The sequence below is a fragment of the Rhipicephalus sanguineus genome, chromosome 6, assembly GCF_013339695.2.
Source record: "Rhipicephalus sanguineus isolate Rsan-2018 chromosome 6, BIME_Rsan_1.4, whole genome shotgun sequence".
Classification (NCBI taxonomy): Eukaryota; Metazoa; Arthropoda; class Arachnida; order Ixodida; family Ixodidae; genus Rhipicephalus; species Rhipicephalus sanguineus.
This window is the reverse complement of record NC_051181.1, coordinates 36,060,675-36,074,974: the sequence shown is the minus strand read 5'-3', so window position 1 is coordinate 36,074,974 and position 14,300 is coordinate 36,060,675. Positions and strand designations below refer to the sequence as shown.

The 14,300-nt window shown below is 46.9% G+C and overlaps 1 protein-coding gene across 2 annotated transcripts in view; it reads left to right on the top strand.

Annotated features, from left to right (window-relative positions):
• Window positions 1–14,300, top strand: part of LOC119395694 (uncharacterized) — a 74,440-nt gene that overhangs the window by 34,565 nt on the left and 25,575 nt on the right. Inside the window, exon 1 of one of the 2 annotated variants that reach the window (XM_037662700.2) lies at window positions 13,581–13,798. The exons of the other annotated variant lie outside the window; for it this stretch is intronic. Within the exon in view, the coding sequence (XP_037518628.1) occupies window positions 13,672–13,798 (127 nt within the window). The 5' untranslated portion in view covers window positions 13,581–13,671. Of the gene's footprint in view, window positions 1–13,580; window positions 13,799–14,300 lie in introns of those variants that run through there. 2 annotated transcript variants of the gene reach the window in all.

Here is a 14,300-nt window from a genome sequence, read left to right as displayed (position 1 = left end):
TACAGCAAACAGACGGGCAAAAACTATGCAGATGACTAGGTGGGATGCAAACGAAAGACAGCAAAGAGAGCACTTGTGCTAGCAATCAAATTATCATTAAAAGAACTTCTTGAATAATTCAGCAGGAAGAACAAAGATACACTACGTCAACATGCATTCTGTTACGTAAATGCTTGTTCTGTTGCATATAGCATCGCCACCGATAATGCGATGGTTGTTAGAATCTCATTTGCATGTAAGTCAATCTAATCGTGTGTAAGTCAAGCTTACATCCACAAGATTTTTCAAAACGCTGATGTGTCAAAGCCGCGAGACGCAAAGCAGCCCCATTCTTGTATTCTTGACACTTTGCAATGATGCACCACGGAAGACACGCTTCGATAACGACAGTATAGCGGCATCAGAATTTGTGGAAAAGGCGCCGCACGCATTGTAGCACGCAGCACGGCACAGTGGCTACCAACTGTCATGGCACCCACGCAACTAAAAAGAAAGGAAACATCGGGAAAACAAAAGGTAGGCAGGTCGTAGACATTCGCGCGCTTGTTTTTGTCGAGAATGGCTCGAGCGCCATCCCGTGAGTCTGCTCCACTTATAGGGACGCGTACACCAGGGGCGTAGCCAGGAGGGGGGGTTGGGGGGGGTCGACCCCTCCCCCCCACAATGTTTCGATTTTGCATGTGTATATATACACGCACACATACAAACGCACGCGCGAACATAAAAAAGGATTCTTGAATCCCCCCCCCGAATAAAATTTCTGGCTACGCTTCGGGCGTACACCTCATCGCCTGTGCTTACTTGAGTACTCTCGCGGAAGTATAAAAGATTTTCACTGTCGTTAGTTTTATTCAGGTGACTTAGTGGCAGCAATATCAGCTTGAGAACCAAAACTCAGGTGGACGTTTGTTGTTTCGCACGGTGGTGTTTCTATAGCAGTAACTTGTATCTTAACATACACGATACATTATTGAATGTATTGGAAATACAGATACTCGTTTTGCGAGACGTATCGCGATACAGATACAAGATACCGAAGGAGTATCTAAGATACATGTATCTTCGATACTGCCCAGCACTGGTACTAAGGTCGTTTAATTAAGATATATCCTTCCCGCAGAAAGTAAGATGCTGATGTACGGCTCAATCTTTAACTTACCTTTAAATTATTGTCAGTTTGTTAGGGGTACTACAACGTTCGCTAACCTTGAAAGCATGCACTTAATACACAAACAGTATCTATGGCATGCGTATAACACAGCACACCGACATCCAAGCGCAGTTTTATTTAGTCGCTCTAGAGCGGTTAAGGTACACAACCTCTTAAAATATCGCTTTAGTACCACCTTATATCGGAAATGAGAAAAATACAACCAACCTCAGTAAACTAGCAGAACTAAGGAAGCAATCACTGGGCTATCCAACGAAACATGGCGAGGAATGGATAGTACCGATACCACAATTTATTCTTGGAAAAGAGCGTCTTCATTATACTATTGCGTCCCTCCGTAATAGCTATAAGCTCTCATTCATCTCGATTCGTTTTTGTACGAAGAACTTCACACTATGTCATGGGCGTCGACAGTGGGGTGCAAAAGGGGCACTTGCCCCTGTTATGACTGACAATGGCGACGCATTGTCTCTGAGAGTGGACTGGCGATACGTTCTTACACGACTCGGGAAACCTTGAGCCTTCGCAGACACAGGCTCTCCGCGGCGGGAAGCGCCCCACTAACTGAAGAGAATCGTGCGAGCTCCGATGGCTAGCCACCATACCGATGGACAACGGAGCGACGTCAGTGATGGCGCTGGCGCCGCTTTCACAATAAGCCGCTTTGGCTTGTTTGGAATGCTACGGTGCTGACCGGACTCGCCTGCCGTAAACCCTTTCCTGCCCTTCTGGGGAGAGGCGGAGCAACTCGCCGGACATCCTGTTCTCCCGGCTGACCCCACGTGAGTGTCACTGACCGCAGGAACTTTGTTGCATCAACGAGTGCAACGACAGTTTTATTGGCTAGCGTATTGATGGGTGGTGTCGCGTGTGTGATTGGCTGCAATCAAGGAGAAGCCAGCCTGAGGTGTCAAAACGACGGTGCTGAGTGAGACAAGACGCTCTGTGCCCTGTGTTAATGGCTCATCCAGTTCGCGCGTCGCTGAACTCTTACCTTTTCACCATGTAAATAAGCGTACAAAAAATTCCAGTAAACTTGTTTTCGTTTTCCCAACTTTTAAAGCATCAGTTCCTCAACCCGAAGGCTCAGTGACGCTACCAAATGAGTCCGGGCCCGACGGAACCCTAACCATAACGTCGAAACACCCCCCACCCAAGCCAGAGACCCAAGCTATACACTAGCGCCCTCTCCCTCTCCGAGCCGCAATGCGACACGGGCCAAAACAAAATCCTGCCGACGTCCATACACTATGTATTTAAATATATTACTGCTTTGTGTATTCTTTGGTGATTCCTTGGTGTACTTATCTCTGTTTTCCATTGCATAAGCTCTAGTACTGCCTGCTCAACTTCGGGTTTGTACACTCGTCCAGGTGCCCTAGGGCAGCTTTTATCTACAACCCATCCATCTGTGTTGTAAGATGACAAAATAAAATTTAATTAAAAGAAAACCCGTTACGCATGCTATTGGTGCCGCGCCTGCATGTGCAGGAAGCTCCTGGAATGTATAGTTGAAGATTCTAATCACACTGCCTGCGGCGTGAGGCGAAAAACCACGTGCACTCTGGAGTTTATGCCAGCGCCAGACATTAAGCCGGAATGTGAGATGACGCATGTATAAAAGCCGACGCGTTTCAGATCAGATTTCCGACTTCTGACGACCGCGCTCGGTACGTTTGTACCGCGAGTGATCTTTGTTTTTCTGGGCGACCGATAAATTTTTCCTTCTTTAACGCACGATTCGGGCCGCCGTGTACTCCACCGTCACGACAACGTGACAGTTAAGCGAGCCTTACGCTCGCCCTCCGTTTCCTTAATGAACGTTCTTATAAAAGGCCTTGCGTCATATACCTATGCGGAGTGGCCCATCGTCAGTGTGTGTTTTTTCCTCGTGAGGATGCCATGTGTGGTTTCGGCAGCCTGTTGACAAGAAAAGCGGAGTCGCGCGATCGATGACCGTTCGCACTGCTTGTTTATCGTGCTCACAGAGCTCGCCTCGAGCCGCTTTCATCGCACTGGCAAATGGGAATGACCCCACATACCCTACCGCATTCACTCGCACACTACTTCGAATCCAGTGCTGGGTAAGGACACTCTGCACTTGTACCGAGATGGGATACAAGATACCGACACGATAAGTATTTGAGATGCAGATGCAGTTTACTTGGAGAATAAATGTATCCGATTCGGCACTTGCCACTTGTATGTTAAGATACTTCGATACATTAGTTGACTCCTCATTACAGGCTGTTGCAACTTAGCCGCTTTCTCGCAAACTTTCTCTCCGGCATTCATAGTTTGTTCTTACGCGAAAGCCCAGGATGTCACGCGTCGTGTTCGTCTCTCTGCAGCGATTATTCGCAGGAAGGAATATACACAGCCGCCAAGTAGCCCACTGTATCGATCTCCCGAAGTTCTCTCCCACAGGTAGGCCTTCTTAATTTCGTGTACCCTCTACGAACATGCGAAGGCTTTTTTTCGTCGTTCCAACAGAAAGCCATATTTTCATTGCGCAACAGTGTATGCTACCGGGATTATTTCGAAAGATGGACGAAGCTACGCTGTGCAATCGACAATCTTTACCGGCCGTGTGTATAGTACAAACGGTGCAATGCACTCTTATCGGATTGCAATCATAATTTAGGCGATGGTTTACTTAGAGCTTGTCCGTAACTTCTTGTGTATATAATCAATACCTGAGCAAGTTACATATCTTACATAAAGTAAGAGGGTTTATAAACCAATTATAAAGCACACTAGTTATACTTTCCATTTCTATGCATTAGTAAACAACACTAAATGCAGCTCATGGTAGTACAAAGTACACGCATTAGATACAGCAAAGATGCATCGCACTTATGCCTCAAAGGAGACCCAGATATCATTATCATCATGACAGTGGTACATTGCGCTTACAGCGATGGTTCGATGTGCAGGTAGTTGTAGTTCATTGAAACGTACATTTTGGGCTGGTCGGTCTCGCATAGCAGGCGAACCACAATGTCATTTCAACAACGGATGAACAGGCAAATGACAGATAGCAAAGAAACAGAGCCCCAGTGTATCAGGGGCGGATCTAGGTGCCTGCTTTGGGGGGGGGGGGGGGGGGGGGGGGTATGGCGCCACTTGCAATAACAGTATATAGGAAGAGGGTTCGAAGTCGAAGCGCAAAAAGGTAACTACAAGCACGGCTGCTGTGTTGGTATAGTGATTTTCTACTAACCAGTACTGTGAGATACTTTTATGGCACAGACTGCGAGCAACTCCCATAATCGCTGGCATGGTTGACAGGACAGGAAATGGGCAAACTGCCACAGAAGAGACCAGCAAACATAGTGTTCGCAGATGTGTCGGCAACGGCATAAGAAAGTTTAATTGGCAACATTGAGCCAGATCGAAAAAGCATAGCGGATAGCCACGATCGAGAGGAAAACAACTACATCAAAACGCCATAATTTAAATCACAAGTGAGAGGTTTTATGATGATCAAAAGCACCGAGCCCTACTACCTAGCTCGAACATAACCAAGGGTGTTTCATTATCGGCATGTGGTGTTAAAATAGAAAACTCGCAGTTGATGAGTATTCGTTGTTAGAGTCTGCACATGGCGCAGAAAATATTCGCTCTGTTTTATCATCATGCCACACCGTCAATGCTGCGGTAAATAATGACGTAATTACCCGTTTTAAGGCCCCGAGGTTTAAAAATAGTGGAATAAAAGAAAGATACTAGCAGAATATATATATATATATATATATATATATATATATATATATATATATATATATATATATATATATATATATATATATATATATATATATATATATATATACACGTCATTATTTACCGCAGCATTGACGGTGTGGCATGATGATAAAACAGAGCGATATATATATATATGTGTGTGTGTGTGTGTGTGTGTGTGTGTGTGTGTGTGTGTGTGTGTGTGTGTGTGTGTGTGTGTGTGTGTGTGTGTGTGTGTGTGTGTGTGTGTGTGTGTGTGTGTGTGTGTGTGTGTGTGTGTGTGTTTAGACAATACAGATTTTTAATAAAAAATCCTATGACAATACTGTCGTAGGATCCTGGCGGTTTCGCATACGAACTCTACCTCGAGGCAGAAATACTTTGCCCCAGCTGAAATGACACTATTGCGACTAGTTTGCTAAAAGTCGCTAATTGACTTTTTAATTGACTTGAGGGTAGTTGTTTATATTAGAAAATTGTAGTGCGGGACAATCTATGGCATACCCGTTATTTAGAAGCCACAAAAGTTGCACGTAATTCGAGATATTGATCATCGAACTGCAACAGCGATATCGAAACTGATCGCGTCAGGCGCGCTCGAAACGCGACGACTCTGTTACGCCAGACCAAACTACCCGTGACAGGGAAGTGACGGAATTTGAATGAAGGCGTGTCGTGGCTGTGTCTTTTCTCGAAAAGCGGCCAGGCATCTCACTTCGCCAGTGGATCGCCTCAGCTGTGCCTGTAGCGTTTGGTCCTTATCTGTTTCGCTTGAGATGTGCGAAAAAAAAAAAAGCGCAATTTGGACTTTTCAGAATAAAATGACTCTCCAGCCACGTTTTGCCTTTACTTTTCTTTTAATATAAAAAAACTGACCCTACGTTTCGAGACCCGTTCGGTCTCTTCTTCAGGGGGTGACTGCTCGGCCGGACAGTCACCCCCTGAAGAAGAGACCGAACGGGTCTCGAAACGTAGGGTCAGTTTTTGTTTTAAATTTAAACAAAAACTAAAGGCAAAACGTGCCTGGAGAGTCCCTTTATTCTGATAATTTCACCCAGCCAGACAAATTACTGTCGAATATGTTTACCTTTAAATGTGAACTTTTCTTCGTCTGAAAAACCTAAAACTCGGCAGCAGCCACTGTGGTGCGTCTTTCAGACATGCGAAATAGTTTATCGCGTCTGGTTGTAGTTCATGAAAGAAACAGACAAGCATCACAGATTGCGCCCAAAGAATAAGTTGTCTACTTGTGTATTTCAGAATGATTACCAATTTTGCTGACCGGGTTTTGCTTTCGCGCGCCTTGATTCGAATGTCGTCACTTCCGTGTCACGTGCAGTTCCGATCTTACGTAACCGAAAGGCCGCAGCCGGGCGCGGTCAGTTTCGGTATCGCCCTTAAAATTCGATGATGAATATCTCGAATTACGTGCAACTTTTGTGATTTCTAAAAAATGGGTATGCCATCAATTGGCACGCACTACAACTTTCTAATGTACACGACCGCACTTAAATCAATAATTAAAAAGTTAATTAACGAGATTTTGTTAATTAGACGCAACTGTGAGTGTCATTTCAGGCGGGGATAGGTATTTCCGCCTCGACGTAGATTTCGTGTGCGAAGACGACAGGAGCTTACTGTCACAGAATTTTTATTAAAGATCTGTGTTGTCTAAAAAAACACCGTGTATAATATTGATTGTAGAAGATGGCTGCACTAGTAACGCTAATGCATAGGCACTTTAGTGAAAGCTCTCATGATATGGTCGAGCAAATAGTTTTTCTTTAATCACGCGACTTGAACCTGAGTGCTGGCGCTATGACAGACGTGGGCAGACGTGACCGAGGTGCCGCTGCCAGGCGAATAAATTTAATAAAACTTTGCTTTTCTTTGCGCATGCTTTTGTGTTTCGAGTAGTATGACATAGTATGGAATCGGGTATTTTTCCCTATATGAATAGGTTTTAGGACATTGCAGTCTAGGTACTCAAATTTTCCCCAGTATGTACCGATGATCGAGATAGTGTACGTGTGCAATAATTTCATGCGAACCAGGTAGCTAGAACAGCAACACATTTCATGTCACGTGTTGCGAACGTATTCTTCGAAGCATAAAGAGCACTGGCACACTGCAGCGCAAGAAACACACAACGGACGGTACACTAACGACGACGACGAGTGCTGTGTACCGTTTACTGAGGAAAAACATTCTCAGTGCAGCGTTTAATCGAATTAGATTGGATTTCATTACCTCGAATGTTCTATCCTTGGGAGCCTCCTCATTAGGTCATTGTCACCGGGATGTCTGTTCCGCTGTACAAAAATTCTTAATTGAATCAGGGCGGTTTTGATTCTAAATTTTTAAATTAGCATTATTAATATATTCTAGCTATTCTATAATTCATTTTCATATGTGTCCACTGTTACCTCTAAATTATTCGTTTCTTGGCCAATCCCCCAGAGTGGGTGTGAGCCATTTATAAAGGTCATCATCATCACCGTCCGTTGTGTGTTTTTGCGCTGCAGTGTGCCAGAATTATGTACCAACAAGCCCAACTCGACACTTTACAAAGAATGCGAAAGGATATTCAAGTCCCTAACATTGTGCGCGCAATCTCAAATATTTCGGACGATAATCCAGCCTCGCTTTCATACAGCAGGATAGCAGAACTTGACCATCATAATGCGTAAGCATTCTAGCACTACTTTCCTAGAAATAGTGCGACTATCCGTCCGTAACGATAGGGCAAATGGGCTGACCCTACGGAAAGTGCAATTATACGTAAACAAATGGCAACAGAGGTCCCAAAAGGAACTTCATTTACGGACAGTACCAGGCGTACCTGTACCATTCATGTTGTGGGGTCTCGAAGATCCGCTCTAAGAACACACGGACACAGTCACACCGTCGTGCAAACGAACACGTGTACATTTATTCCTTTCACATAACGGCCGAGCTCGCCAACCGAATCTAACAAATAAATGTGGTCATGCCGAATAACACAATCAAATACCAACACACCTATAGATAACGTAACACACACAAAGCAACAAAACACATGCAATGTACCGCGAATGCGGTGTCGCCGACGTTCGACTCACCAGAGGAGCCCGTGAGCCCGAGCCGCGGAATCGTACCCACGGACCTTCCCGAGAACCGTCCGTCGCCGACCACGCCAAGCCGCAAAAGTGACCAAAAAGCGCTCCCAAGGTAAATGTAACTGGTAGCGAAGCTTCCATAGAAGCCCATACCTTCAGAAAATGGCGGCTGATCAGCTGCTTATAGATCGAGTTACTGTATATGCTACAGGTAGCATATACAGTAACTCTAGCTGCTCATGGGGCTTAGCGCCATTTGTGTGAGGAGGGAACACTTTCGGCGGAACAAAAAATAAAGCGGGTGTGACGCAACCTCCGGTATTTAAGTGACGTCATTTTGTTGACCCTAGCGCGAAAGTTCATCTAAAAATTGTTTTCCTAGGCCCCTGATCGCAAAGGAGTCGCGTTAAGCCGAGCTGGCGGATCCATGACTAATGCGCTTCAAGTCAGCGCCAGCTAAACTAATATCGACACATGAGTAGACAGTGGTGTTTAAGTGTACTGCCGCTTAATTCGCTTTGGTTTTACTAGGAATCTTATTCTTGGAAATTTCGGTGTCAAATGAAATGGAATCGGCGTCAAATGAAATCCGAACAGCGGCAAGTATTCGCAATGGTATAGTGCAGTCATCACCATTGACAGGCGCTGGCATCCGGTTTCATAGCACTGCGCATATGCGCGCCTGTCCATGGCGATAACTGGACGGCGTGCACTATGCCATGTGCTGATGCTTGCCACTGTTCGGGTTTCATTTGATGCCGATAGTACAAACTGAAGAACTCTCCTTGTGTCGAGTTGCCAGTTATAGGAGAATCACCAAGTGACGGCTAACACGCATGCGCTGTGATCCTTACACAAAAAAAGGGCGTCAAGACAGACAGACAGACAGACAGAGGAACTTTATTGTGTCCTGGGACGAGGGTTCCTAAAAACCCGCGAGGGCATCGCCCGCGAAGGGGTCGGGAGCCAAAGGCTCCCGATCGCTTCACAGGCTCCCTGGACCGCCCGGAGTTGATTCGCAAGATCCGGACTTGCGATGCATTTTAAGAATTCTGTCTTGTTGATGTGATGCTTTCTTGTGCAAACGCGCAAGCGGGGGCACCGCCACATTAAATGGGAAAAAGTTGCTAGCTGATCGCAAGCTGAGCACTTTGGCGAAATGTCTGTATACACGGCCATAGTGGCCGGCGACGGGAACGATCTAGTCTGGAGGAGTCTGAGGGCGATCTCCTGGTTCCGAGTTAGCTCTCTGTGCGGACCTGGAAAGGATTTCCTGCCTAGCCTATAGTGTGAAGTGACCTCGTGAAAGGTGGTCAACGGGTCTCCGTCGGCGCCATCGCCACCCCCCTCCCCCGCAGCCTGCGGGGGGCTCGTTTGCCCGGGGCGGAGAATGAGTCCTCGCGCCCGAGCGTGAGCCACTTCGTTGGGGTTGGCGATGCCGTCGACGGAGGCGCCCATGTGGGCGGGAAACCACGTCAACTCATGAGGGAATATTGTAGATTTAGTTGAAATGCTGTGAGCAGCCAAGGAGATTTGATTGGCGTCAAACGACCTGACGGCCGTCATGGAATCGGAAAAGATGGGGCATGGATCTTTAGTTGTTAGTGCCAGAGAGATGGCGACCTGTTCGGCCACTCCGATGGACCTGGTCCTTACCGAGGCGGCACCCACAGTGCGGCCGCTCATGTCTACCACGGCGGCCACGAAGCTATTCGGTCCCGAGCGAGATGCATCGACGAAGAGAGCGTTTTCTCTTCTGCTGTTTAACTGAGAGAGGAAGGCTTTAGCCCGCGCTCTCCTTCTACCGTGATTGTATACCGGATGCATATTTCGGGGAAGTGAGTGAACCATGATCGCCGACCTTACGGTGTCTGGAAGTGGAACTGCTCTCTCCTTAGTCAGGGGGGAGGTGATTCCTACTCTGGCTAGAATCGCTTTGCCCGCTCCAGTGCACGAAAGCCTGGAAATCTGAGCAGTGCGCTGCGCTTCTATTAATTCGTCGAGTTTATTGTGTACGCCCAAAGCCTCGAGTCTTGTGGTACTCGTTCTAGAAGGGAGCCCTAAAACCTTTTTGATAGTCTGTCTAATAAGGACTGCTAGTTTAGCCTTTTCGGCAGCGCTCCAGGCGTGCATGGAGGCGACGTAATTGATATGACTTAAAAGGAACGCATGGAAGAGCCGGAGGAGGTTGTCCTCTTTGATGCCTCCTCTTCTACCTGAGATCCTTTGAATAAGCCGAACGGTGTCAGCGGTGTGCTGCTTCAACTTGTGTATCGTGGCTGCATTCCTGCCGTTCTCCGAGATGAGCATGCCTAGCACGCGTATGGTGTCTTTGCGGGGGATTACCGCGCCGTTCTTTGTGATCAAGCGTATGTCGATCTCCGCCGTGGGTACCCAACCTTGGGGTCGTCGCCCCATGCGGATTGGTTGGTAGACTAGGAGCTCGGACTTGCTGTCAGATAGGACGAGTTTCATACGAGAAAGGTGTTTCTCGACCGTATGTACGGCTTCTTGGAGCGTAGTCTCGGTGTAACCCACCGAGCCACCCCGGGACCAAATGGTAATGTCATCGGCATAGATGGCGGAGCCGATGTCGCTGTTGTTATCTAGCTCTCTAGCGAGAGCCATCATACCGATGTTAAATAGAAGGGGTGAAATCACTGCCCCTTGCGGGGTGCCCGTAGGGCGTCAAGAAACTTCGAAAGAATTCAAACGTGCATTCTGCTTCGCAATAAACTCACTATCTGCGGTCGTCCATGAGAAAACTCATGAAATGCAACCATATTTCAACTTTTGAATCAAGCGAAGAACTTGGCAGACTGAAATTCTTACACGAGGGGGTAACCAAAAGTAACCGGAATAGCACTGCGCTGGCCGGAGCGATCGTAGCACACGATTCTCTCGCAAGACGAGCGTCGCGCAACTCCTTTCGAGTAAATTGCATCCGGTGGCTTCTCCAAGCAAGGTTTTCTCTGGGCGCAGGGATTTCTCTTTTTCATGGAATCAGTTTCGCGCGCTCGATGGGTTTTTTTCGTGATGGCCGATTGAAGTGAACTGCGGGTGGCTGTGATATTTTGTTTCTAGGCTCCGACTAAATGACCCAGAAACTATTGCGATAATAAACACTGTTCGCAATGACGCTGCGATGGAAAAAAACATAAGGGTAGGAGTGATTTTTTTTTCTTATTAAAAAAGGGGTAAATGTCGATTCATGACAAACCTCGTTCTGGACGTCCATCAACTTCACAAACGGACGAAAATATATCTTTAAAAAATGTGTGTATACGTCCACTTGATGATCGACGAAGGACCATTGAAGAGTAGGAAAAGTTATCTGGTATATCTCCGAGCTCGGTTCAGCGAATTTTAACAGAAAAAATCGGGATGAGAAAGGCGCCTGAGATACTTCTGCCTCGAATGTCGACAAGTGAGTAAAGTGATGACCGAGTGAAGACAGGCCGTGCTTTGAAAGAACAGCTCCAAAGCGTCCCAGACTTTCGCTTCAAACTTGTTCCTCGTGACCAAGAGCTATTATTACCGTCCCGAAACAAAATTTCACATCCGCACACAGTTATCGCCTAAAGTGGCAATCACACACAAAAAAATGCCGAGCGCGCGAAATTGATTTCACGAAAAAATTCACAGTACCCGGCAGGGGCGTAGCCGGGGGGTGGGGGTTGGGGGGGGGGGGGTTCAAACCCCCCCGAAATTTTTCAGTTTTGCTTGCGTATATATACATGCGCACATACAAACGCACGCACGAACATACATAAAGTATGGTTGAACCCCCCCCCCCCCCCCGAAAAAAGTTTCTGGCTACGCCCCTGGTACCCGGACAACATTTTCCTGGGAGAAGCCACCGGATGCAAGAAACTCGGAAGGTGGGGCTCGCCTAGCGGTAGAATTGCCTACTGCATTAGCTCCGCCTAGCGCAGCCCTATTCATGTTATTTTTCGGTAATTCTCGTACGTTCTTTGGCACCGTGATGTTCTACTTGATTGATAACCATTTTGCCAACTAGAGTCAACATCAGCGCAGTTCAACACCTCTGTGCGCACGAACGATCATGAGAAAGTACTCGTTTTTCTGATTTCTTTTTTTTTTCGTGGATTGGAATAATTTACCACCCCATCCATTCCTAACCCCAAGTGAACTGAAACCTATCAAAGAATTTTAATCTTTCAGAGTGCGTGTCGGATGGTCCTTGCTAATTTTGTTTGTGCGTCTTATGTAGGGGATTTTTTTTTTCTGATGCGTTCTGTTGTAGTGCTGTATGCTAGCGCTACGTAATGTTTACGCAATTTGCCAAATGCTCATTTAGTTCGCGCCCAAGTTATACTCCAGCCGAGGTTTAAGGTAGTATGTATCGAAGTTTCGGACCGATCCTGTCCCCAAACGTTGGGACACTTCGGCTGGTGCCTTGGTTCTTCTAGGCAGCCAGACCGATTTCTGTCGACGTTGTCTGCATATAAGTATACCCAGTCCTGTTTGGGCCACCAATAAGTGACGTGCAGAATGTTATAAATAAAATTAAGCGCACGCGTACCTTTTGTTGAGCTATATGCGAGTATACTTAGCAAAATAGGACGGTACATTTGCAACGGAGTGAATTCATGGTTTGACGTCTAGGCGCTGGAGTAAAAGATATCAATGTATGCTGCACGGCGAATGCGCGATTTACTTCCATCCGTTATGTTCCGATGTGTGATTGTGACAGATCGAACGTTCCACCTTATGGATCAATCAATTCCGACCATATGAAACTAATAAACGCATAGCTGAATGCAGGAAATTTTGTTTCACTTTAAATGCATTATCATTAAAAGAGTCGTACACCGCGATTGTAGAGTCCTCGCCAAACTTCATGCTAACAACGGAGACATGCTTTTTAACAAACACTTGTTGCAAAGGTCAAGCACCGACTTCATTCATTCATTCATTCATTCATTCATTCATTCATTCGTTCATTCATTCGTTCGTTCGTTCGTTCGTTCGTTCGTTCGTTCGTTCGTTCGTTCGTTCGTTCGTTTATTATTTCATTCATTGATAGTTTATTTCAGACAACCAATATACACATTTGCCTCGGTGGTCGGTATAAAGGCTCGGATAGCTTGTCAGAGTGCCGATGTCCCCAACCCCATCTCCGCTATCATACATATCTCATTGAAGCATAATACAAAAGTTTTAAGATAGATACGAAAAAACACACGTGGGGATTTTTCCAAGAAGTGCGCCCATTAGACGAAAATATATATATATATATATATATATATATATATATATATACATACAGATGCGTTATACATGAAGACATCGTCATTTGGAGACAGCTGTCAGAGTCATCAAAATCGAAAGGCGGTTCGGCCAGAGTGAAATTCAAGTCTCGTTCGGGTCGCGACAAGCGAGACGTGTGCCAGTCGTTGGGAATGCCGATGTGCGTAACGGTCTGCGTGTCCGCGCTCACGCTCTCGGTGACGCACATGAGCCGACGATGTGCGGTGATGACCGTTTTACGTAACCTCTCTTGCCCATAGCGCGCCCCGGCCCATGCCCGTGCGTCACTTCCTGCGCCATCCAGTTCCGCTCCTAGGAAAGGAGGCCGTATATAAGGACCGGTTCGGCCGATCGGCTCGCGCGTGTTGCGGTGCAGAATCGATGGCTTCCTACCTGAGAACGGCCATCATCGGTGCTCTTGTGCTGAGCTGCTCGTCGACCAACGTGGTGCGGGCAGCTACGGACACTAACCTCTACGACGTCCTCCGGCTTATCTACACGATGTGCTGTGAGTCCGCGCACTTATGTGCCTTACCTTACCGTGCCGTCGCTAAATTCGAGTGCGCGACACCGAAGGCTTTTCATCCAGATGAAGGCTTTCGCGCAGTGGCTCGTGGTAGCAACTGGGAATACCGAGATATTGATCGAGCGGGAAGATTCACCCCACCGACTCGGGTCGTACGGTGGCCCACTTCAGCGAGCAGAGTCGCGCTGCTTTCTAGCCTTTTCAGGTGAAAGCTACCGTCGTGTTGCGAAAGCGTGCAAATCTTGACGCACCTGACTGCGCGCTGTCCCGCTTTATATACTGGCCCTCTAAGAGCCTTGCGGCCCTTGGAAGACTGTCGCTAAGTAAATTCATCGAAGACCCGTAATGAAAGACCTGGCCAAACCGAGTGGGACACGGAAGGTCGTTCTCCGCATCAGCGGAGTTAAGAACTAGAAATAACCTCCTCACTCTGCCGTTTGTCACAGATATTGCGAGTCGTCCGCTAGCGTAAGAACATTTCCAT